A 22,698-nucleotide genomic window follows, 5' to 3' on the forward strand; every position below is an offset into this window, starting at 1 on the left:
GTCAATATGGATACAATTATATATCCTCTAAAAACCAATGAAAATGTTATCGAATGACTAAATTAGAACACGTGCGAGGAGTCGGAGGATCAAAATGACTCAAAAACGAATTGAAGTACCAAAATACAGCTCAGAAACCATTGTGATTAAAATCCCAATATTTCATATATATATATGACAAAATAGTATTATCTCTTATTTATTATCTTATTAGAAGATGAAGCTAGCTAGAAGAAGATGTGGGGCAGGTAGGGGGATTTATGAACAAGGATGATGACATGGGGTTAGGATGGTGGTGAGAGGGAAAGAAGGGAGGAGGACCCCATAATTAAATTCATGAGAAAATAAGGGTGATATAAGGTGAAAATGACATAAAGTTGACTGATATTCTGATGGACTTTTGGAATCCATCACCATCAACCAAGCGACCACCACCCAACAACTTCAGCCTCCCCGCATCTCAGCCACACACTATCATTTTGATTCATATCCCTTTGCCTTTCTCTCTCCCCCAAAATCCCATGTATTTGTGTGTGTGTGTGTGTGCTTCTTTATCCCATTAATATTAATCATGCAGCTCTCTGCAACTCACCAAACTTTGTTGCTTTTCCTACCAGCTCATCTCTAGCTATCTTGCGCAGGTTTCTTAACCTACGCCACCATTCTCTCATTATTCGTTTCAAAATGATCGGTCCAAATTGCACAAGGAAAACATTTTTGTTCTTTTAGTTAACCACATCTTCAAGCACAAGTGTTTTCTATAATGTTATAATAATTATAACATCACTTTAGAGTTGAGGGATTTCGGAAAATATTTCACTTTTGTTGTGGGAGTTTTATATCTAGTAGTACGATAAGCATTTACTTTCATATCTACATTAAGAATTCGACTCTTACTCTCCTCCTCTTTGGATTAAAAACAAAATTCCATTAGACTACCCTAATACCAATATCATGGGCATCACATTAATTGCTACCTCTCATAATCTAAATTACGAGTAATTAAGTTCTTGTTTAGTGCAAAATTAGAGTTAAACTTCGATCTCCTTTTAATGTAAATAAAAGTCTACACGCACTGTAAAACCGACCCAACCCAACCAACACTTCATGTCAGAGTTTGCAAAAGTCCAAATGTATTATTGGTACTTTGCGTCTGTAAAATATAAAAATATAAAAATATATTATTATAGCATGAATATGGCAGCAGCAGCAGCAGCAGGTAAGGGTTAGGTTTTCTGTATGGCAATCGAAGTCCCATGTAAAAATAAAATACAGATCCTCGGAAACCCAAATTAATTCGTATATTATATTCTTCCAAAAAGAAGCCACGACAAATTATAACCATGACATTTCAAATGTGCAAAAAGCTCATGGCCATAGGAGTATTAATATTCTTCCCATGTTCTCGAGAAGAATTTGTATGTTTTAAGATTTGCAGGTGGGCTTTGGATAAACTTCCGCAAAGTATCTAGAATTTGAACAGACAAACACGCCATCCTTCAAGGAGTTTGTAGCTCAAGTAATTAAAAGCGATAATCTATGCCTGCACGCAAGTTTCTGTTTTCGAATCCCTGATTCTATAATGATATCAAATAAGTTAAAAAGAAAAGAAAGTAACATGCCATGGCCATGCAAGGGAAGACAAACAGTTAGGTGTTATTTGTGTATCATAGTGCATGTTCTTAATTTCTAGTTAATAATTTAACTTTTGTTGTCTTCGAATATTAACTAGAAGTTTAGAAACAACATTAATGTTTGATTAGGAAAGGAAGGAAGGATCAGAAGAAGTTAGGTTAGGGGATTTATTTTTTTTTAAAAAAATAAGATTAAGAAAATGACAATTGAAAAGGAAAGGTGAATAAAAAAAATGGGCCAAAATATATTAAATAATTAATTAGGTGAACTCATTGTCGTTGAGGGTAGGCCTGGGGCCCACAAGCTGAGTGAAAGGTGGGGACCCACCGCCGCAACGCGCACATGAGCCTACGTCGGACGGCTGCCAACTACTGCCCGAAACGAGGGGAGTTGGTAGCGTGTTGGACAGAGACCCTTTCCTCTTTTTTATTTTTAATAAATAGAAAATAAAAATAACTTACCCTTTGCTTGCTTTTCTCTATTTTGCCCTTTCATCATCAACAAATTTACAAACCTGTAATTAGTCATTAGACTCCTGATTACACTTTCATAATGCGATTGTAAACTTTAACAACTTACTAATTAAGTGCGAGTTGACTCAATTTGAGGTAGAAGTGTAAATCGAGTCAGGTTATTATATAAAAAATGGTACGTCACGACCTAGGTCGTTTATAAAAATCAAAAATAGCGATTCGTATCAAACATAATTGTAGAATGACTTAATAGTTCAAGATCTCAGCATCTCTAACCTCCCTATATACTCCTTAGTCAAACTAACATATCATAATCTGAATTAACCTGAATTAAAACAAAAAGTTAAATTTATATATGTAAGTACATTCTGGTGGCGTGTAACTTAAGTAAAAAACGTAATTCACGAATTCAATAATTAGCATCAATTAAGGTTCTTAAGTAAAAAACGTAATTCACGAATTCAATAATTAGCATCAATCAAGGGAAGCGAACCTTAATTGTTAAGCTCTTGGCAAAGTTTTCAACCCTAGCATAATAATTAGCTGGTTGAACCTTTATGATGCCAAATTTCCCCCAACCCCCACTCTTAAAATAATTTGTAAAATCTGATTATAACTTTTGTATTATTGGGGTTGGGGGGGACAGGAGGAGGAAGGATAGAGCAATGTGAAATCATTATTAGCCTTGCACACATGTGTAATCCATATTCATATAAACATGCACATTATTTTGTCATTAAAAGTAGGACATGCTGTGATCTAACAACAGTTGGGATTACCTTTCTACCAAACAAAGGGTTTGCATATGTTTAATGCAATTGTTTAATAATTGAAACCCTGTGCCTAAGGCCATTTTAGTAAAATCAAATTCAAGATCTAGAACAAAACCTAGAGGAGGGCCCACTATAGTTTTTTATTTATAAAAAAACCCATATATGTATATATCATGCATATATGATGTTGGTGGAAGTTGAACCCATTAACAATATAAGGTGGAACAATAATTACCATATTGAGAGAGAGAGAGAGAGAGAGAGAGAGAGAGAGAGAGTGCTTAAATGATTAAGTTAAAACAAGTCTTGGTAATCAATTTTTCTTTGGCATAAATATCTCCATGGAAGCTTCCGATGCTTCTACCTAACACCTTTGAAAAAGAAAACGCAAAGTAGCAGAGGGTTGAAAAGTTGGCTCCTTTTCTATGTGGGGGGGGTGGGGGGAGAGGGAGAGGGGAGGGCCATTATTTTTTCCATTAATTTTTTTGTTTAAATTTAAAAAAAATGTGGTATTTTATTTTTTGGAATTTTCTGGTGTGTCCTTTTGCTCATGACCATCTATGTCTTGAGACCCTTTGATTGCTTTCGGGAAATGCAAAGGCTTTCTTCTTTGGGAGATTTCGCTTTATCATTTTGTCTGCCTCTGCTTCTGCTTCTTTTGTATTTGTTTTTGTTTTGCACTCGTCTCCAAACTAAAACATAATTACGTTGCTAATTCATCGATAACACATGATACTAATTACTCTATTAGTATTAAATTAATAATATGAATTTGAATTTGTCGTTCTCGTTGGACCCCAGTGACATACATAACCATTGAATGAATAAATGCTTGTTGATAAAAATTGGGTGGTGGATACGAGTCTCATTGACCTCACACATTTGGTCCAGTTTATAATCATGAGAAAATTACAACTTTATTAACACTCTAAACACATTTATAATCTTGACATACCAAATTTGTTTCGAACCCTAATAGAGTGTGTTTATATATTTCTGTATATCTAAATTTTTTTGACGCTAGACTCGAGCGTGGGACTATAAACACATTCTCTAAAGAAGAGCTCGAAGAGCCAATCGAACTCCTCCCTTTTAGTCATTGAACTCATTGGAGTCATTAGGGATGTCATTAGGGATCACGAGGACTTTAAACCCAATTGTTTTTCATAGGGATATCATTATTTATTTGCATCTTCATTTCCAACTATTTGGGCATACATGTACTCCTAGTCTTAAGGTATAGTTTGAAATGATAAAAAGAAGAGGAAAATAGGTAAAAGTTGACAAAATTTTCAACAAATAAAGCCTTCAAAATTCTTCTGGTGGCATTCCAAATTCAAAAATCTTATGGTCCCTTAAATTTGGACCTAACATTTCGAGCTACAAGTTGTTGGGGCACAGATGACAGATCGGCAATCAAGCCATATGGCCTTGAGCAGACTCTTCAAGGTTTGAGGAGGCCTTCAACTTGAATAATTATCAAAAGAAAAGAAGAAGAAAAAAACGCAAAGAGTTGACTCTTCAAGTCTAATCAATTTGTTAGCAGAGACTTCAATTCATGAAATAAATTTTAAATCTGTATTATCACCGACTTCATGTTTCATAATTCAACCAAAATATTCCATATTGTTTATTAATTTCTCATTCCACCAATATACATATATAAATGAAGGTAGCTGGTAGCACCAACCTGTAAGCAAATATTACCAAAGCAATGTTATAAAACTAATGCAACTAAGATATAGGAGATAGTAATGTAACTATAATATAATATATATATATATATATATATATATATATATATATATATATATATATATATATATATATAGGAGAGATGTTTTCCTTTAAAAAGATAATGACATGTTATGTTATCAAACGATCAATTTATATTTTATATTAATTGATTTTTCATCGAATATATCATAATGTCTAGTAAATGGACAAATCTTTTGAAAAAAATTTATGAAAGGTTTTTTTTTCTTCTTCTTTAGATTAAGTAAAGGAATACCTTTTAGACTAGAATCAAATTCTTGTCATAGAGTACAATATTATGCGAGTCAAGCAAATAAGACTAGACAATATTCATTGAAAGCTTTATTATTGACTTCAATTAAAATGTTTAAATTTTTTCTTCTGAGATATAGGAATTTTTTTAAAATCAATAAAGGAGGGAGGATTCGAATTTAGGACATCTTTCAATATTGGCATGGAGGAACTCTTGGATCGGGCAACTTAAGAATATGAGAATAAGCAATAAGAACCATATCAAATACTCCCTCTAGTTAATCTGATGCATAGTTTTGAGGGTATTTGATTATGGATTTTAACATGAAACTCTCATAATTTTTCATTCCTTAGATATAAGTAAAAGCAGGGGAAGTAAGGAATTGGAATCATTCTAATACCTATGTGTTAGTAAATACAGAGGAACAAGGAATCATAATGATTCTAAAATCCATTACTAATACGTAAACATAGAAGAAAAGTATCACTAAATCAAAAGCGAACGGGTGGGGGGATACGGGGTTGTTCCAAATTTGGTAATTATAGTGATAATTAGTACACTACTACTTCAAACTTCATAGAATGAATTCCTTTGAAACTTATTTGGAAAAAAAAAATGGTGGGTGTCATGCATAATGAGAAAAGAAGAATCAAATTATTAAGGGCCCCAAATCTAGCTAGGGTTTTCATCTGCAATAAAAGAGTATGTTAGGTTGGCTCAAAGGCTTTGATAATTAAAGTTGGGAGGTTGGTAGAGAGAGATGGTACACTACGGACAGTTGTTAGTTTCTTCACGCTTTTTTAATAGGTTTTTTTTGGGGCCTTTTAACTAAAGAAGTGATTGGTTACCCACCACCACCCCTATCTTCCTTATTTCTCCTCCTCTCAGAGCTTATCCATTTCCTTCAAATGAAACTCAATCCCTTGCTCAACAAAAAGACAAACCCCAATAAAGGATCCAAGTATTATTTCAAAATCAAAATATGATAAAATTATTGTGAATTGAAATATTATATTGAATATAAAAACCATTTTGCAGGACATTGAAAATTTAAATTAGAAAAAGAAATATGCTTTTTTGAATATCTTCAATAGGGGAGAAACACTTATGCGCAACGGGAATAACAATGTTTTGTTATTCCATATCAATCACGATAAGCCACCTATGATAACCGTTTCTTATAAGTTTTTCTGCCAATAAGGGGGTTAAGAATTGACTACTACATTATTGTGTTCATGTGAGAGTTTCATTATTTCTGTTTGACAGAAGATGTAGAGCGATCATTTGTGCTTGGAAGAGAAAATTCAAAAAAAATCTCAGCAGCCCCCGATTTTGAGTGCATAAAGAGGCCAATAAGAACTTATATTATTTACCAACCCTTACCTAAATTTGCTGGTAACAACCACCACCATAACCTAGCTAGCATTAACCCTTTTGATTTGAAGATCTGGTATGAATTTGACAAATCCCAATTTGTCCTCTCAAATGGATAAAAATAAAAATTAAATAGAATAATAAAACACTTGGCCTTGGGCAGACAAACTCATTCTAGTAAAGGATCAAAGACATTTCCATCATCAATCAGCTGTACTGGTATTATACTAACATTCACTAACAGTCATAAAAATTAGAGACAAAAGAGAAAATAATCAGAGAGCTTTCAAGAGCAATCTCTTTTTTTTTTTTTTTCCTTTCTCATTCTCTCTTCCCACTCAGCCCCAACTACATATGACAATATTTTCATGACCTGAAAAACCAGTCTCATTTCATCTCCAAGCTTCTGTAATCCAAAACCCCACTTTTCAAGCCCAAGAAATCATAACCAACATTGGTGGTGCCACTGGTGGTGCTGCTGCCAATAGTGTCAATTCCACAGCTGCAATTCTTTGCATCTTGAAGCCCCAAACTGCAAGAAAAGCAAACCCCCCTCCCTCCACTCTTCAAAGGCTCACTGGGTTGTTGTGGCTGGCAAGGAGGGCTGATTTGGAGCTCAAGGTTCAAGTCTGGGCACCTTTCTTGAACTGGTTTTTTTGAGTCTTTGCCCAGAAGCCCATTAATAATGCTGCTTTTTTGATCTTCTTCTTTGATATTAGCAGAAGCTGCAAAAGAAATTGTGGTGGTGGCAGAATCCTGAGCTGCCTCATTGAGTGCTCTGTGAGTTGTAGGGTCAATACCTCTGGTCAAAAGCTTCCTTCTTATGTGGGTGTTCCAGTAGTTCTTTATCTCATTGTCTGTTCTTCCAGGTAGTCTTCCAGCTATCAAAGACCATCTGTAAAACAATCCAAACAAAACCCATTAACGTTAAACAACTCAAAAACTTGAAAGTGCAAAAACTCTGTTCCAAAAAACAGAGGATATGATTTGTTGGGCTTACTTGTTTCCGAGGAGGCTATGGAGTTTGATGATGAGCTCATCTTCTTCTTCAGTGAAATTGCCACGTTTGAGATCAGGTCTAAGGTAATTGATCCAACGCAGCCTGCAACTCTTCCCACATCTAAGGAGACCAGCAGCTTTGGGGAGTGAGCGCCAGCAGCCTTCGCCATGGGCTCTGATGTAGGCAATGAGGCGATCGTCTTCTTCTTTGGTCCAAGCTCCTTTGTTGGTGTGAGCCTTTTCACAGCAAGGAGATCTTCCCATTTAATCAAAAACTATATAAATAAAAAAGAGTTAAAGACTTTTTAGAAGAAGAAGAAGAAGAAGTAGGAGCAGCTAGAGCTGTTGTTGTTGTTGTTTTATGTTGTGTTTTTGGTTTTAGCTACAGCTGAACTAGTGGTGGTGGTGGAGGTGGAAAACGGAGGCCTTGTTTTTTGTATTGCTGCAACATAAAGGCCGGCCCTTGCGAGGAATTGGCGTACGATTTTATAGCCTTTTGACTCAGAGAAAGAGAGAGAGGGGGGAGAGAGAGAGAAGGGGCCCTAATTGCTTCTAGATGTGAGTTGGTGAGACAGGTTAGAGGGAGTGGCTGGTGGCCTCTCTGAGCTCTCTCTCTCTCACTAACTTGATGATATTATTATGGCATCAATCACATATAATAAGTTAAAGGGACATTAACTGCGGCCCTACGAGTAACCTTCAGGTAGGTGTAAAAGTAAGGTAATATAAATATAAAATCACATCAAAAAAATAAATTAAATTAGGCAAACACATGGTTTGATTTCTGCCATTCTTTTTCTCATGTCTCAAAACTTTTTATATTAAATAATTCCAATTACCCTCTTCTCAAAACTCACCCAGACAACATATACAATAATTACACGTATACATGGAACTTATATTATAACATATGGTATATAATATTAATGGTGTAGTTGGTAAACTTGGTACCAAGTGAATTGATCATACGGGCCTATTTCTTGCAGCTCTCTCTCAGTACTTTACCATTTGTCCCGAGGCAAATTTTTGATTCTTTCAACTGGTTTCTATTGCCCCACAGTTGGAAATTTTGAGTGCTTCGGAGTTGGTTCCATGGAATGTCGCGAGGACGAGAAACACTTATATAAATGGGAATAACATTATTTTGTTATTCTTGATCAATCGTAGTATACTACACGTGATAACCTTTTTATGTTGTATTATGTGATTGGTATAGGACAACAAAACAATATTATCCATGTTTCATATAAGTAAATATGGATTGGGGGTTTTGTACTGAATCAACAAAATTTAGGGCTCAGAGATGAAAGTGAGCTAGGTTTGGAAAGTAATGGCCTGTTATTTTAATAAGTTGGTTGTAGTGGGTTTTTGGGAAGAAATGTCACAAGTGGTTTGGCTATTCTTGTGCATGAGTACAGAGAGGGTAGTTGTGGTTCTTTATTCTATTGGTGATGCATGAGAGAGAGAGAGAGAGAGAGAGAGAGAGAGAGAGAGAGAGAGAGGGTGAGAGTGAGGGCTTCTAGAAGAGTTAGAAGTTGGGTTTCAAGGGCAGGATGATGGAAGAAAAGGAGAGAAGGAAAAAGATAATGAGTGTGGTTGTAGTTGTATGTGGGCTTTGGTTCACCCTCCACTTTTCCTTTTTTTTCTTTCCCCCAACCTTGTGGTGCAAGTTTAGGCAACAAGGGGTAGGGTTAGGGATGGGAAGGTTGATTCACCTTTTTGTTGTTATCTTCCTCCCCCTTCCAATTTGCAAATTATTATTATTTGTTACCCACCACCACACCACACATACACACACTCTCTCTCATCATGAATTTCAAGTGGATGGTAGGAGTTAAGGATCATGGGCAGAAGTTGTTTTCAAAAAGAGAGAGAGAGAGAGAGAGAGAGAGGTCCACTTGTGTTATTATCTGTGTGTGTATTTCACCTACCTTTTTTTTTCTTTCCTTTCATCCTTTCTGACTGTCCTATGGCACCCAGTCCAACTTCTTCTTGCCTTCACTCTTGATGTTGAACTCTGGCATGATTTATGATATCTCATTCCTCCCCACAAGGTACTTCTCTCTTTCCCTCACAAAACCCACATAGCCTTATCCATATGTTATGCATTAAGAGAAATGATAAAGCCACTTGCATGAGCGTGAGCAGACGACTCTCAGCTGTTGATGCGTATATTGTCCCAAACACGGCTCATGAGCGCTCAGCTATTGATGCATATACTGTCCCAAACACGACTATTTGCATTAAAGCCACATAGTTTGTATGTAACTTTCAAAAAGAGAAACCCCCAAAAAAGTTAAAACCAAATGTAACTTGCATTATTGAATGTACCTGTAAAAATTAATCTCCAAACTCTTAACGAACTGAGCTCAATGATTGAAACCTGTTAGGTTGTGTGTAGACACCAGAGATTAGCACAATGGTCTCTGTCTGCAACCGGTTTTTCCAACAAAATGCCCACATTAGCACATGTACAATGCAAAGAGAGAGACAATCAACGTGGAAGAAAGAAAGAATCAAATCACAATTAGGTAAATGGGGTTTAAGGGGCCATGAGGAGGAGGGTATGGCTCTAGATCGGCAAAATTTTGTATGACAATTATGTATGGTGAGAGCCAGCACATCAACACGTGGAGGTCATGTGCTTAGGTATAGGACAGTGGAGGGCTGTCCTAAAACTCTTACCTACCTCTTTGGCTGCCCTCCCTCCCCCATGTGGGGCTCTCTCAACCTTAAGCGCAGGGGAGGGGGTCTATTTTCCAATGACCCACATGGTGGATAAAGCTTCTGAAATGGCCTCCTCCTAATTACTTTCCTAGTATTTGGTACCATTTTTTATATAGACAGCGTCTATTTCTGAAACAATTAATTAATTAAAATTTTGCAACCCAATTCATGGATAAGAACTTATACATAAAGGGAATGCGACGGAGGGGGTATCGAAGCATCGAAGCATCGAAGCATCAATAGGGATGCTGGACTCAACTCAGTTCATGAGTTTTATGGCATGAGGCTGTCACAGGGACCCATTTTGCCACCAAGCTGTCACATTGACTGATACACCATCTTCCATCTTCCTATCACAATCAGACTGACCTTGTTTTAGGGATTTTCCTTTGTTTAGAGTTAGATAGGTAAGGCCCATAAATGGCACAAAACAAGGATCTAAAAAGAAGCGGATGAGCTACCAGAGTGAAGTAGCTTAAGCAATGTACAAAGAATAATAAGATCCCTAGCACATCACACCAGTATACAAATGTAGAGTGCTTGTAAATCTGCACACAAGCCCCACATGCATGCATGTTTGTATTACAGTAGGAAACGAAGTAATCCGTACGCCTAACAATCGAATGCATACGATGATAATCCGCTTTCTTTGAAAGAGTAATCCGTGCGTTACGTTATTTACTTCAAAATGAAGAAAAAGTTCACTAGTATCTTTCTACTACACCAATATAGCTACCAAGCTGAAAAGGCATGTGACAATCCTCCTTGTTATACAAACCTCTCGGTTAAACCCAAAGAAAAACCAACAGCTATAATCATAATCAATGTCATTTATTCATAGGGGATCAAGGTAATCTCCAGCCGTAAAAGAAAAAAACAAGGTAATCGGCTAAGCAAGTCTACTTCAGTCTTTTCTTAGCTTCATACAAGTAGCCTAGGATCACAACAGCAGCAGCAACTGCAACTCCTACTGCACCTTGTGCCAGTATGGTGCTGTCCTTTGCTGTCTTAGTAGAAGAGGAGATTGGAGCAAACCCAAGCTCTGAAAGTTTCTTATGTGATTCAGCATAATCTCTAAAAAATGCATCTTCATCCTGTACCGTATGCCAAATTTATGAAAGTAAGAAAAGGAATGTCAAAAGAAAACAGATATATAAACAGACAAAGATATCTTATTTTAGGGAACATCGAAGCATTGGGATGGCACAAGACACAGTAGGGTCAGGATCGCATTCACTATCCCAGATTCCCAGCCTTGCCCTAAAAATTTTTGGTCCTATCCCTGCTCCGCGTCCCGCTTCAAGGTAAACATTCACCCCCATCTATGCCTCAAGGGGTGTATTGATTCCCATCCTCGCATTTTCCGTCCCACTATATTAGCTAAAATATCGTAATAATATCATAAATATGCACAGTAGGACCAGACAACACAAGAGAAGACCATCTACATCATGCCTCTGGTTTTAATTTTAAAACTCATCTCCATGAATAAGTCTCCCCAGTTGGGGCAGGCCCCAAACCTTCTCATGTGCATCACTAGCCAAGTAACAAAGTTTAATCAATTCAACTAAACACCAAATTGGGGGTTTGGTATCAACCGCAAATGGTTCCTGCCCCAAGACCCATCGCAAATGCGAAACTTAACCAAATTAGCCTCAGCTTCGAAGGGGCCACAATCATCTGAAGAGGTGTTGTGTCACTGCATAGTAGAAGAAGAGCCTGATCTAACCCAGTATCAGTTAAATCAGTTCAGAGAAAAGCCCAGCCCAAATTGATGTCAATTTTACATAAAAGCATAATTCACAGGAAAATAATTAAAAAATTTAACTTTATAGAACAAAGAGAGGAGAGATGATAGAATTGAGTAAGCTCCACTGCAAGTTGGTGAAAGAAAACGCTTTCAATTTGCCCAAACCTGTTGTTATAGGATAACTTACAACTTACAAGGGAAATATAAGAAGTAAGGCATCTTATAAACGGTTTGAACTAAATCTACCAGTTCCCAAGTGATTGGCATGTCAGGGTGGATCAGTTGATCAGATTATATACACCACGAGAACATGGGTAAGGCCACATGTGATTATTTCGTAAGGGCAGCAACCAGCTTCTATAATAACAAGGACTAAAGTAATTCTAAGAATCTGAACCAAGAGTGTTAATATAAACAAGTAGTGATAAATTCCCCAAACATTTTTTCATAGCAAAATAGAACTGAACAAGCCCAAACCCAAATTACCTTCGCATACAGATCAACATATTTACGGAACTCAGGATCTTCCACTAAAGCTGCATCTGTTGGAAGTTTCAACAGCCCCTCTGATTCCCCATTTAACAGTTCCCTGGTATCAACAATGAATACGAATGAAAGTTCATAACCATAGACACTTATGCATAATGCATAATGAGTACAAATACAGGTTCATAACCACACCCATGTTCAAGTCTTACACAAAGTATGAGTTATCGAACTGCAGAGGTTCCTTAGTCCAAGGACCATCAAAACCAGATCTCTCAAGATGTGCCCTTCCCTATTACCACAGAAAATGACAGAGAGTAAACATGTCTGTCAAATACCAAAGAAGACCATATATAGATGCAAACAAGAAGGAATAATTACCAGTGTATGACCCCCAGATAGTGCAACAATATCCTTGTCAGACAACCCCATTCTGTAGAATTTTTCCCTCAGATGTGGTGCACCTATAAACCCAACAAGAACTGCAACTCTCTTTTATGGGAAAAAAAAATTGCCATCTTCCAAACAATTTAACTGAAAATCATACGCAAGCAAACAGAAGCAAGCGTAACAACTTCAGCATGCTTAAATATAGAAGAGAGAGTGTTGGGGGGGGTGTGTGTGGAGAGCGGAAGTGGGTTGAGTTGTCGCATGAAAGCAGCTTATAGCATGGGATAATTGAGAAATCCCAATTATGAGTTATAATTCAATCAAGATGCTAGTATATAAAGCAAACCGGAAAACCAATACATTAAAGTAGGGTGAAATAAAATTTGCAGAAGTGATCTTAGGTATTGGAATAGACCTCGTTTAGCATCTGGAAGCCGTCCTTCCTTAGGAGAGATTTTTGAATCCTATAAAAGACCAAAAAGCAAATGAAAACTTGAAAAACAATGATAGGGAGACTAGCTCTGTTTCTTGAAATAACTGACCATTGACCACAACATACCTTTCTGCCAGGAGAAAAATCAATGGTGGGGCCTCCAGTCAGCTCAACTGCAACAACACCCGCAAGCTGAAAGTACAAGTAATCATGTCCCTTAATCAGTATCTTCATTAAAGAATCCATGCTATGTCCAACAAATTGAAGGGAAAAAACTCTTATGATCTTTGTAAAATCTCTTAATTTGCAAGTGGATGAACTAAAATATAGGAAGAGTAACTCTTGCAAAACTATAATCACCTGGTAAAGGTCTGCATATGAAATCCTTGGATGCTTAGACTTCACTTCCTCTGACACCAGAAAGAGAAGCACCCAGAAAAAAGAATAAATAAATGAAGAAAGCGATGAGAACCTTGTATAATAGCCATAAGAATGGTATTTTTACTACGCAAATATTGGCAAATGTAGGGCACCTTGGAGGTACATATTGACAACTGTTATACATGCTTTCTTATGTGCGGTTTCAATGTAGTTCCCTTTTCTTAGAAATGAGAGTCTGAAGCTAATGTAAGCACAAAGCGAATGTAAGCACAATGTGAGTCTGCTGAGCTACATATGCAATGTAGTAAAACCATCTGAACTTGCTAAATGCCCCTTTCATCCAGGACTAGAGCTATTAATTGCAATTTGCAAACAAAACCAATAGTGGCATAGTTACACTATTTAAACAACAAATTATGTTTGGGTTCACCGCTCATATCTAAGAACAAATACAAAACTCCTCAAGATCACAAATAAATTCAAAAAAACAACCCGTGAACAAATTATCATACATAGTATTATATACAGCACTCACGACACAGAACTTGCTTAATGCCCCAGCCTATGTTTAAAATGTAAATTTTACAATTTATACGATCAAAGTTCAAAAAATGGAACAAATATTGATAAAATGAAGCAACACAAGCATACCGCAAAAATCGATAGCCTTCTTCAAGCCATTATTAGAACCATGAGAGTACTCTTCCTCAGTTCTAATCGACCCATTAGGCCCACCCGTCTTCGTCTTGGCGTCGTAGGTGCCAGCATCGTGCCATCTACAAATTCACATATCCAAGAACAGTCATAATTTCAACAAAATCGACACAAACAATGACATGCAAAATGTTTCACTTACAAAAACAAAACTAAAAAAGCTCAATGTGTAGATATGATACACTGAGCTACTGAGAAATCACAGGAAATGAAAACAAAAATATATCTCGACTCAATGTTTCCTTCGGATTGTCTTTTCATCACAATTTTTTCTCGGGAAACAAACACAGAGAGAGAGAGAGAGAGAGAGAGAGAGAGAGAGCATACGCTAAGCGAAGCATGAGGGGAGCACAGCTTCTGCTGTATATCAGAGCACGGAGATCACAGCGAGCCTTCTCGATTTCTTTGAGGTACTCTTTATCAACGAGCGGTGACGCCATTGAAGCCCGAAACTCAGAGCTACTGCGACTCGGAGCAGAGAGGAAACGATGAGGGAGAGTGACTGACAGTAATGGGATTGAGATTTTGGTGGTTGGTTTGACTGAACTGGCCGTGGGTTCAGACCCTTAAAAAAAGAAGAAAAAAACTGGCCGTGGGTAATGGGTTCGCGGCCCCGGTCCCCGTAAACCCATACCCGGCCCCTAGTTGAAAATTCTCTTTGCCTCCCGCTGGGTAAACAGGTTACCCAAACCCGTACCCACATCATTACCATATGAAACTCATCCAATATTTTGATTCCTTGGCCACAAAAAAAAAACCAATATTTTCTTAAGAGTAATTTTGCACCTCTCCACAACATTTTTAGTATGTGAAACTCATCCTCATATTTCAAACTATAGGCAGACGTAAGTTAGGCCAATGCCCCCTTTACCTTCAAGTTCGAATCCCCTCACGGTAAGGAATGAGGTCTTTTTTCTTCTTTCATTTTTATGTTTGATTTTTAAGAAGAAAAAGAAAAATAAGATCTCTTCACTGCTTGGAAATAATCAAACACAACAAAGCCAAATCCAAGCTAAAACATGAGCAACGCAAACCCAATAATTGATAATACCAAGGATTTGTTTTCACTTTGCAATAAGCTTCGCTGTAAGATTATTACAATAATGTACATGAAGAACAAACAAATCGATATGATTTGATGACAATGAAGTATAGAAGTTCCATATCAAGTGGTATGCTAAGACTCAAATCTTGTACCAAGTTCCATCTCAAGGGTTTAAAGGGGAGAAAACAAAAAAGAAGAAAAAGAAAGTTTGAGCTCATTCAGCAGTTCTCCATTGCAGCTCAATCTGGATCTGACCATTCTTTGAGTCTATAAGATGGTACTTCTGGTTGATACGTTTGTTGGACACAACGTCTGAAAGACTGATCTGAACATAACCCAGAGATTCCTGATTCCAAAAGAGAAAAAAAAAGTTTCCATCAGATGTATAAACAAAACAAGGATGTGAAAATACAAAGCTGAGTGCAGAACAAGATAATAACTGTTGCTCAAACCATTGAAATGAAGCATGTGTTCCCAGGCATATCCAGTTTCATCTTGTAAAACAGTCAATACAGGAGAATTTCCAAAGGGCATGCCAATCGGACATAAGCAGCATGACCATATTGTATTATGACAGAACAATTTATGATATTGTGCAAATCAAAAACCATGATTTACTTTCGATTGTAACATTACCAAAATGAATAAAGAACCAAGAACTCTTAAGCAAAGGGAATACTAGCCTAAAAGTTAAAAGTTGCGTACTATCTGATCAACTAAAATGCAGCTTGATTGTCCCAGCAACTACATGCAGCAGAATCCATTATAACTGCCCATTTTTCTATGTAAATATTGCACACTATGCAAAAAAGATATTTGATCCACACCTTTGGATGGAGCAAGCCCATTCTTGATGAGGTGCTGACAACTTCCACGTGTAATTTGTCATTGATGGGAGGTTCCTCACACATAAATTGAAAATCCTCTGCCCATCGTGGATCTCTGCTTTTCTTTAGTGACTGCACAGTTAAAGGGAAATCCATCAACATAATAACAAGCAATCTTAGAATTTAGAACTTCTATCATTTCTTACAACTCCGTTGATTAAAACAAGACAGCCAATTCAGAGTACAATTTGGAGATCAAATTGTCTAATGTCTCCATTCAAGTGAAGGACAAAGATGCATACATCCTCGTGTGTGACAGTGTTTGTATGTGTGTATGTAGGATAAGAATAAAGATGTATGAAAACTCCTTTAAGAATCATAGACTCCTTTCCTTCTCTTCTTTTGACACCCAAAGAAGAAAACCATATAATATTAGGCATAAAAGTCTAGAAAAGGCATTCATTGTAATAACTAAAGGCTAAATGTTGCACAGATCATTCCCATGACCAATCATTTAAGATTACAAAAGAGAAGGTATATAGAGGGCTGCAAGAATCAAAACCAAGATACCTATAAAAAAAAAAACAAATGTTCTCAAAATCCTCATACCTTGGTCCTTCTTTCCTCCCCTCTGAAAATAAGTCGAGCAGATGGATTACAGTGGTGCTTTCCTTCAAGATCTTGAGCTTCATGAACTACGATAACAAGCAAACCTCCACCAGGTGGAGTTCCCTCAGGAGCCTTCTGTACTGTCAGTGTTTCTTCAAATCCCTTTTGCATGTCCTCCTCTTTAAAAGGTTTATAAGTCAATTCCACTTCAAGCTGCCCACGCTGCTTCTCATTTTGAGCATCATTTAAATCCATATTTTTAAGAAGGTCGACAGTCAAAACTTTTGGCTCATCCTTGGGTAGATCTTTCAGAGGTACTACATTCATACCCATTTTTTCATGTTTGCCCACCTAAAATAAGGGATAAAATGCTTCAGACATACATAATTAAAACAATACATATGGCTTCTGATGATAAACTGAAATAATATACCTTCTCCCAGTCATAAACAAGAAGTTCTAAAGCCTGAGATTGCGGATCTTTAACAACGATGTTAAATTCCTCATTCCATTCAGGATTCAGGTTCTTGAGCTTGACACTGGTCTTGTGTGATGGGAGATTGTTCTCCGTGAGCTTTAGTTTCACATAAGGGTCCGAAGCACCAAGAAGATCCTTCTTTTTTAACTTCATTGCCCTCAGAACCTTCACATGGAGAATTCCTACGGGCCTGTTAAAGGCTCTGCAAAGTCCAAGTAGTTTTTTTCAGCCAAACTAAATAAAAAGTATTTGTCACAACAAATTTCATACAAATGCAGAGACGTACTTCGCGGGGTCCATTATTGGTACTTCAAGAGTTTTCGGCCACAGATACATGTTAGCAACCTGATCTTTGATAAGCTCCTACAGAAAACCCCGTTCTAACACAGTTAAAACCATTATTATGAAACTGATAAGCATCACAGAAGGAGAAGATTCTTTTGTGAAAAATCAGCTTAAACAATGAACTGCTGCATTCAACTTCCACCACCAATGTAGGGGCCACAAAATGTAAGAAATAAAGCAACATTAAACTTCCCTTAATCTTTCATCTTACTGATCAATCTATGTATGGCATGTGTGTTTACAAAATAGGGGGGGTACATATGTGTAAAGGACAGGAACAGAGAAAGGCACTCTACCTGGACGAATCTATAAAGGCCAGGTATTGACATAAGATCAGCTCCTATTAGCTTTAATCCAAAATCAACATAAGGCTGCAAAACCACAAGAAATAATCAAGGAGAAGATTGGACTAGTAATGAAAAGCATAAGATCTAAATAAAAACTTTTCCGGTGGAAATCATGAACCAACACTAAATAGATTCAACAAAGAATGTAACAGATTAATCTGGACTTCAAAAAATGCCCAGTTTAAAGTAAGGTAAAACTTGTACGATAAAGAGGGGCTGCAAAATTATAATAGACCAGGACTATGTAGCTGCAGTTACAATACTGTAGCCAAGTGCCAAAATTAACCAGATAATCCAACTCCCAAAGATGCCATTATTAAAATTTTATTTCACCGCAAAACTAACCTTATCCATGAGAGATACATTTATTTGGGCAAAACAAGGAAAGCTTGGAACCAACGGCTTCAAAGTAATACGTGGAGCAGCAAAAACTTGTAAATCCACCACCTGAAATGAACCAGACAATAAAGCAACGACAGAAGCATTTATATCCCTTTATCTCTCTCGTTTCTCTCTTACCTGCATACAAATAAACTAACAGTAGAACATTTTCCTAGCAAAGTAGAGCATAAACCTGAACAGTTGCCTTCAATCCAAATGCTTTCACAGCAACAAGGACGTTAGGATTTCCAGCCCATTTTATGGAGGGTTCCATAATCAACTCCTTCTCATCGGTGACATAAACTTTCATACCTAAAACCAATAAGATGCAAAAATTTAAATGCAAACTTGGGAAAACACGTCGTATGTACAATATAGGTGTGTGTGTGAGTGTGTGTCAATATATATATCCAAAAACAAACACAAGACCTGTGTGTGTGTGTGTGTATGAATCTATATCCAAAAACAAACACAAGACCAATAAAATACCTAAACATCAAGTCAACCACTTTTCCCATTACTTATAAGTAATCAAGTGAAGAGGTAGGTAGGAAGAAACAACGGCGTCTAAGTTGCCTCTCGTATAAACCTCGTTCACTGATTTGGTAGGGGAGTCCGCTTTTTTTTTCTTACATTCTACGTTTCCAATACGGATCCTATCAAATATTTCTATTTTTCCTTTGAATTACTCATATAAATTAGCCTCAAATAGAAAGAAAAAAAAAGTATTCAAAAAAATTATTAAAAATTCTCCTCACAACTCAAGAACACAGTGAGCTGCCAAAGCTGGTTCCGAAGCTCCCAATAATTCTCAGACGAGGCATTTTTAATAGAGAGACTCTAAAGTGAAATCTCAAGTTTACTAACCTTGAAAAGTTGGTGGTAAGGAACCTAAAGTCAGTGTTTCAAATTCAACAGACTCAATCTTGTACTTTGGAATTTCCTCAGCTATTATGGGCTTTGCAATTTCTTTTGCAGTCTTGCAGATTGCCTACAAAAAAAATTAAATAGAAAGCCATGAACCATCAATAAGAAGTAAAGAATAGATGAGAAAAGCAAACTAAGATTGAAAACATAATATTCCAAGAACAATAAGACAATATAAATCACCTTGTCCAGATAAGGCCACATATACTCAAGGAATTTGTTTAGCCAATCAAGCTTCACATAGAAAAGAAGAAAATATCAGTAACAGTGTAAGTGATAAAACACTAGCTGTTAAGACCCATAATAAATGACATCAATGAATAGTTACAGATATTAGTTCCTTACACGATCATAGTCCGGATTTTTCACCCAAAGAGGTATCTCAGGAAGCATCCGCTGTAACGTTTCCGTATCTTGATCAACCAGAGGACGAATTTCAGGATTCTGGCCAACCCAAGGCAATGAATTAGACTTAGACAAACACAGATAGGCATGTCATACTTTACAAACATATGCAACACACACTGCACATGTTTTTCCAGTTTTTCTTTTTTCTCTCTACATTTATATCCTTTCTCTGTAAAACCCACTTGCGGACATGATGTGCTAACGGCTTCAAGCCTCTGTGAGTACTGAGTTGTCATAACTGCAGCAACAAGCATAGAGCACCTACATTGCTTGCTTCATGATTGTGAAGCTGACTTAAGAATCTCTCCTACTCCACCTAAATGCAGGACATATTTGTTTTTGACCAATTTTTTATTTATTTTTATACAAACGATATTGGGGGAGGGGGGAATCGAATCTAAGACCTCAGGTACAGGGGTAAATGCTCATAGTCACTTGAGCTACAAACCCCTTGCTATTTATTTCTGACCGAAAGACTAGTCAATAAATGCATATAACAATGCAGCATCACACACTCACACTGTATACACATGCACATAAGATAAATGTATATATACCAATAGCCATTAATTTCTAAGGAACTTGTTATTTCTCTGCACTAATCAACAACACCACCAAATGGCAAAGAGAAACAAGCCTTTGACAAGCTTGCATAATTTGACAAGAAAACGAAAACACAAAACAAATCATAGCCTGGTTGGTTCTGAGAATTCAAATAAGACACAAATCAATTCACATTCCATTTGGCTTTCTCACAGCATTAAATTCAGCTAAAAGAAGCCAAACCCAATATAGAAAAAACAGTAAAATATATCAAAACGAAGGCAAATTGAGGATGTTATATCAAAAAAACAAAATATAAGAGAGAACCTGAACATCGGTAGATTGGACGTAGATGAAAAGGAAATAGCCAGCCACAAGACCAATCGATATACCAAGTCCAAATCCACAAAACCCAAAAATCGTACTGAAGAATCCCATTTTCTCAAATCACGGTTTTCTCGGCTTACTCTCTCTCTCTCTCTCTCTCTCTCTCTCTCTCTCTCTCTCTATATCTTCCAGAAAACGCTCATTTTCAACTTTTTCAGATTAGTGCAGATCACTACATCAACATTGCTTAATTAAGAGCAAAAACGTTTAATATTCTGAATATAACTACGTAATTTTACTTAATTGTCCTTTTATGGAGAGCAAAACCAGGTGGGATTTGGCAGTTTCGAACTGAGGTTGATGCAGAGGCAGAGGCAGAGGCACGCAATCGCTCTCTTCAAGGCTTTTCTGGCCAACAAGCGTCATACGTGGAGCGCGGATCTGATTTGATGTGGGAACAGTGTGGTGGGGTCGTACACGTGGCGGCCTGGCGTTTGGTGTCCGAAAAGCTCGTATCTGATTCGACGAGGAGGCCCCACGTGGCTCAATCGGGTAATTTCGTCAGCCGGACTGCAGGGAAAAAGCCTGATTATTTTTAAGGACGGCGACGGTGTGGGCTCCGCAATTGGGGCCCACTTTGATTTCTGACCTTTTTTGACAACTGAGCATAGATAGGACGGCGACGGTCAATTGTTAACTACTTGTTCCACCCACCAAATTTTCTACACCCAACAAGATTTAATAAAAGTTCAATAATTTACTCCCCGCACCCAACAAAAACATAACCAATGGCCTTTCCCACCAAACCCACATCTTCTCCATCAAAATTCAAGCTTAATCCATATTGTTTTGTAATTCCCAATTTTAGGCCGTATGATTAATAGACCCCCTAAAGATTTTTTGTCTTGCAAGTCAAGTTCTATTTGTATTCGTGTCATCATGTCATGCCAACACTAATCAACACAGTCCCACTAATTTTGTGTCATGTACAAGTCGTGGTATCTTGTGTATAAAAATTGTCTTCCTTGATATTGACTAACCATTACATAAAGTATTGAAGGTTAGATTATTATTAATGTAATGCATATATAGTTTTCATCGACACAAATAACACGCGTATAGTATGATAAGATTAAAATACACAACATAGAGTGAGAATATGTCAGATGAAAGTAGATTATGTTAATTGCAATGTTCTAATCCCATTATTTGATTTAAGTGAAAACCCTAACCTCCTCTCTCCCAAAAAACACTCTACAGACGTTTTCACTTTGCATGGGGGAGGAAGCCACTGTTCTTCATCCCCTCTCCCCTTCTCCCTCTTTCTCCCTTCTCATATTTTTCCTACTTTTCAAAGATAAAAGGTTTTCCTTATTTGTTTACATTTTGTAATAATTTTCCTCCACTCATCACAGGTTGATACATCTTAGTGTCGAATCTCTACATGTGTTTTAGTGTCGGATTTATACCACCATCTTTTTTTGTAGTTTCTTCATATTTGGAATAAGTCGCAGAGACTCTTTGGGTTTTCTGTGTAGTTTTTAGCTCTCATTTGTGAGAGTTTTTCCCCTCTCCTTTATCAAAGCTTTATTTGTATTGTTATGGCTTGGTTTTTTCAAGCTTGATCTATTTTTGGTTGTTCTGAATTTGCACTCTTAGTTGGGAAGCCTATGCTAGAGTTTTTTCGATCATGTGCGATTGTTAGTCTCCCTTTGTGGCTAATTTATATTGGTTAGTAATTTTTTTGATTGAATTATGAATATATCCCATAATCTCTTTATAAATAATTAAAAACAAAAAAAAGACAACCGAAGTCAAAACTGATAATCTGTTACTTTTATATGTTGGGTTAGATGAATATATATATTTTTTAAAGAATGTTTGGTTAGATGATAATCTTTAATATTGAGGATTTAATGACATTTAATTTATAAATTTGGAATTGCCAAATATAAATGTATGGGGAAAGGTCAGAATCAGATTGATGTGCATATGCTAAAAAAATATTGTTTTTTGTTTGTTTGTTTGTTTATGATTGAATTAAAATTTGGCGTTAAATGCCAAGTGTTTGGTGGTCAATTTTTTTTTTCTCATTTTTTTTTTATGTTTCAAGTATTTTGTACTGAAAGATGCGCTATGTTGGCACCAAAACTAAACAGATAGAGATGAGTGCAACTTACAAGTGATATGGACGATCGAGAGATCGATTGAGTGTTGGATGCAGATTCTTCCTGTCCTCAGACGCTGATCCTGAATGGAAGGAAGACAAGACTCGTGAGGTCTATGGAACCGGTGTGGAACCAGCCTAAGACCCTCCG

The 22,698-nt window shown here is 36.9% G+C and overlaps 3 protein-coding genes across 3 annotated transcripts; all 3 read right to left on the reverse strand.

Moving 5' to 3' along the window:
* Positions 1–6,457: 6,457 nt before the first annotated feature.
* Positions 6,458–7,875, reverse strand: LOC110753819 (myb-related protein 308). Its single transcript, XM_021954794.2, has 2 exons — positions 7,264–7,875; positions 6,458–7,158 (listed from the first exon to the last, which is right to left on the reverse strand). Exons 1-2 carry the CDS (start codon positions 7,524–7,526, stop codon positions 6,651–6,653), a joined length of 771 nt encoding a protein of 256 aa, XP_021810486.1. The 5' UTR covers positions 7,527–7,875; the 3' UTR covers positions 6,458–6,650.
* Positions 7,876–10,633: 2,758 nt separating this feature from the next.
* Positions 10,634–14,802, reverse strand: LOC110753793 (L-ascorbate peroxidase 3). The gene is made up of 9 exons (XM_021954765.2): positions 14,471–14,802; positions 14,081–14,205; positions 13,409–13,458; positions 13,175–13,240; positions 13,031–13,079; positions 12,607–12,689; positions 12,438–12,517; positions 12,226–12,328; positions 10,634–11,083 (listed from the first exon to the last, which is right to left on the reverse strand). The coding sequence occupies exons 1-9, from the start codon at positions 14,581–14,583 to the stop codon at positions 10,889–10,891; spliced, it is 864 nt and encodes a 287-aa protein (XP_021810457.1). The 5' UTR covers positions 14,584–14,802; the 3' UTR covers positions 10,634–10,888.
* Positions 14,803–15,181: 379 nt separating this feature from the next.
* On the reverse strand, positions 15,182–20,751 carry LOC110753789 (synaptotagmin-1). The gene is made up of 12 exons (XM_021954762.2): positions 20,381–20,751; positions 19,448–19,546; positions 19,286–19,336; positions 19,043–19,166; positions 18,369–18,487; positions 18,140–18,241; positions 17,744–17,818; positions 17,389–17,465; positions 17,058–17,304; positions 16,625–16,975; positions 16,016–16,147; positions 15,182–15,534 (listed from the first exon to the last, which is right to left on the reverse strand). The coding sequence occupies exons 1-12, from the start codon at positions 20,489–20,491 to the stop codon at positions 15,403–15,405; spliced, it is 1,620 nt and encodes a 539-aa protein (XP_021810454.2). The 5' UTR covers positions 20,492–20,751; the 3' UTR covers positions 15,182–15,402.
* Between the last annotated feature and the right edge of the window lie 1,947 nt (positions 20,752–22,698).

This window comes from Prunus avium, chromosome 8 (genome assembly GCF_965620075.1).
Source record: "Prunus avium chromosome 8, drPruAviu1.hap1.1, whole genome shotgun sequence".
Classification (NCBI taxonomy): Eukaryota; Viridiplantae; Streptophyta; class Magnoliopsida; order Rosales; family Rosaceae; genus Prunus; species Prunus avium.

What these genes read in the sequence shown, in the direction of transcription:
- LOC110753819 (XM_021954794.2), bottom strand. Translation starts at nt 7,526, where the DNA reads ATGGGAAGATCTCCTTGCTGTGAAAAGGCTCACACCAACAAAGGAGCT. An exon ending in CATAGCCTCCTCGGAAACAA is followed by an intron (nt 7,159 to 7,263) that starts GTAAGCCCAACA and finishes ATTGTTTTACAG; the next exon opens with ATGGTCTTTGATAGCTGGAA.
- LOC110753793 (XM_021954765.2), bottom strand. Translation starts at nt 14,583, where the DNA reads ATGGCGTCACCGCTCGTTGATAAAGAGTACCTCAAAGAAATCGAGAAG. An exon ending in ATTTTTCTCCTGGCAGAAAG is followed by an intron (nt 13,080 to 13,174) that starts GTATGTTGTGGT and finishes GGTCTTTTATAG; the next exon opens with GATTCAAAAATCTCTCCTAA. An exon ending in TATCTGGGGGTCATACACTG is followed by an intron (nt 12,518 to 12,606) that starts GTAATTATTCCT and finishes CTGTGGTAATAG; the next exon opens with GGAAGGGCACATCTTGAGAG.
- LOC110753789 (XM_021954762.2), bottom strand. Translation starts at nt 20,491, where the DNA reads ATGGGATTCTTCAGTACGATTTTTGGGTTTTGTGGATTTGGACTTGGT. An exon ending in GATTGAAGGCAACTGTTCAG is followed by an intron (nt 18,242 to 18,368) that starts GTTTATGCTCTA and finishes GGTTCATTTCAG; the next exon opens with GTGGTGGATTTACAAGTTTT. An exon ending in ATGTATCTCTCATGGATAAG is followed by an intron (nt 17,819 to 18,139) that starts GTTAGTTTTGCG and finishes GTGGTTTTGCAG; the next exon opens with CCTTATGTTGATTTTGGATT.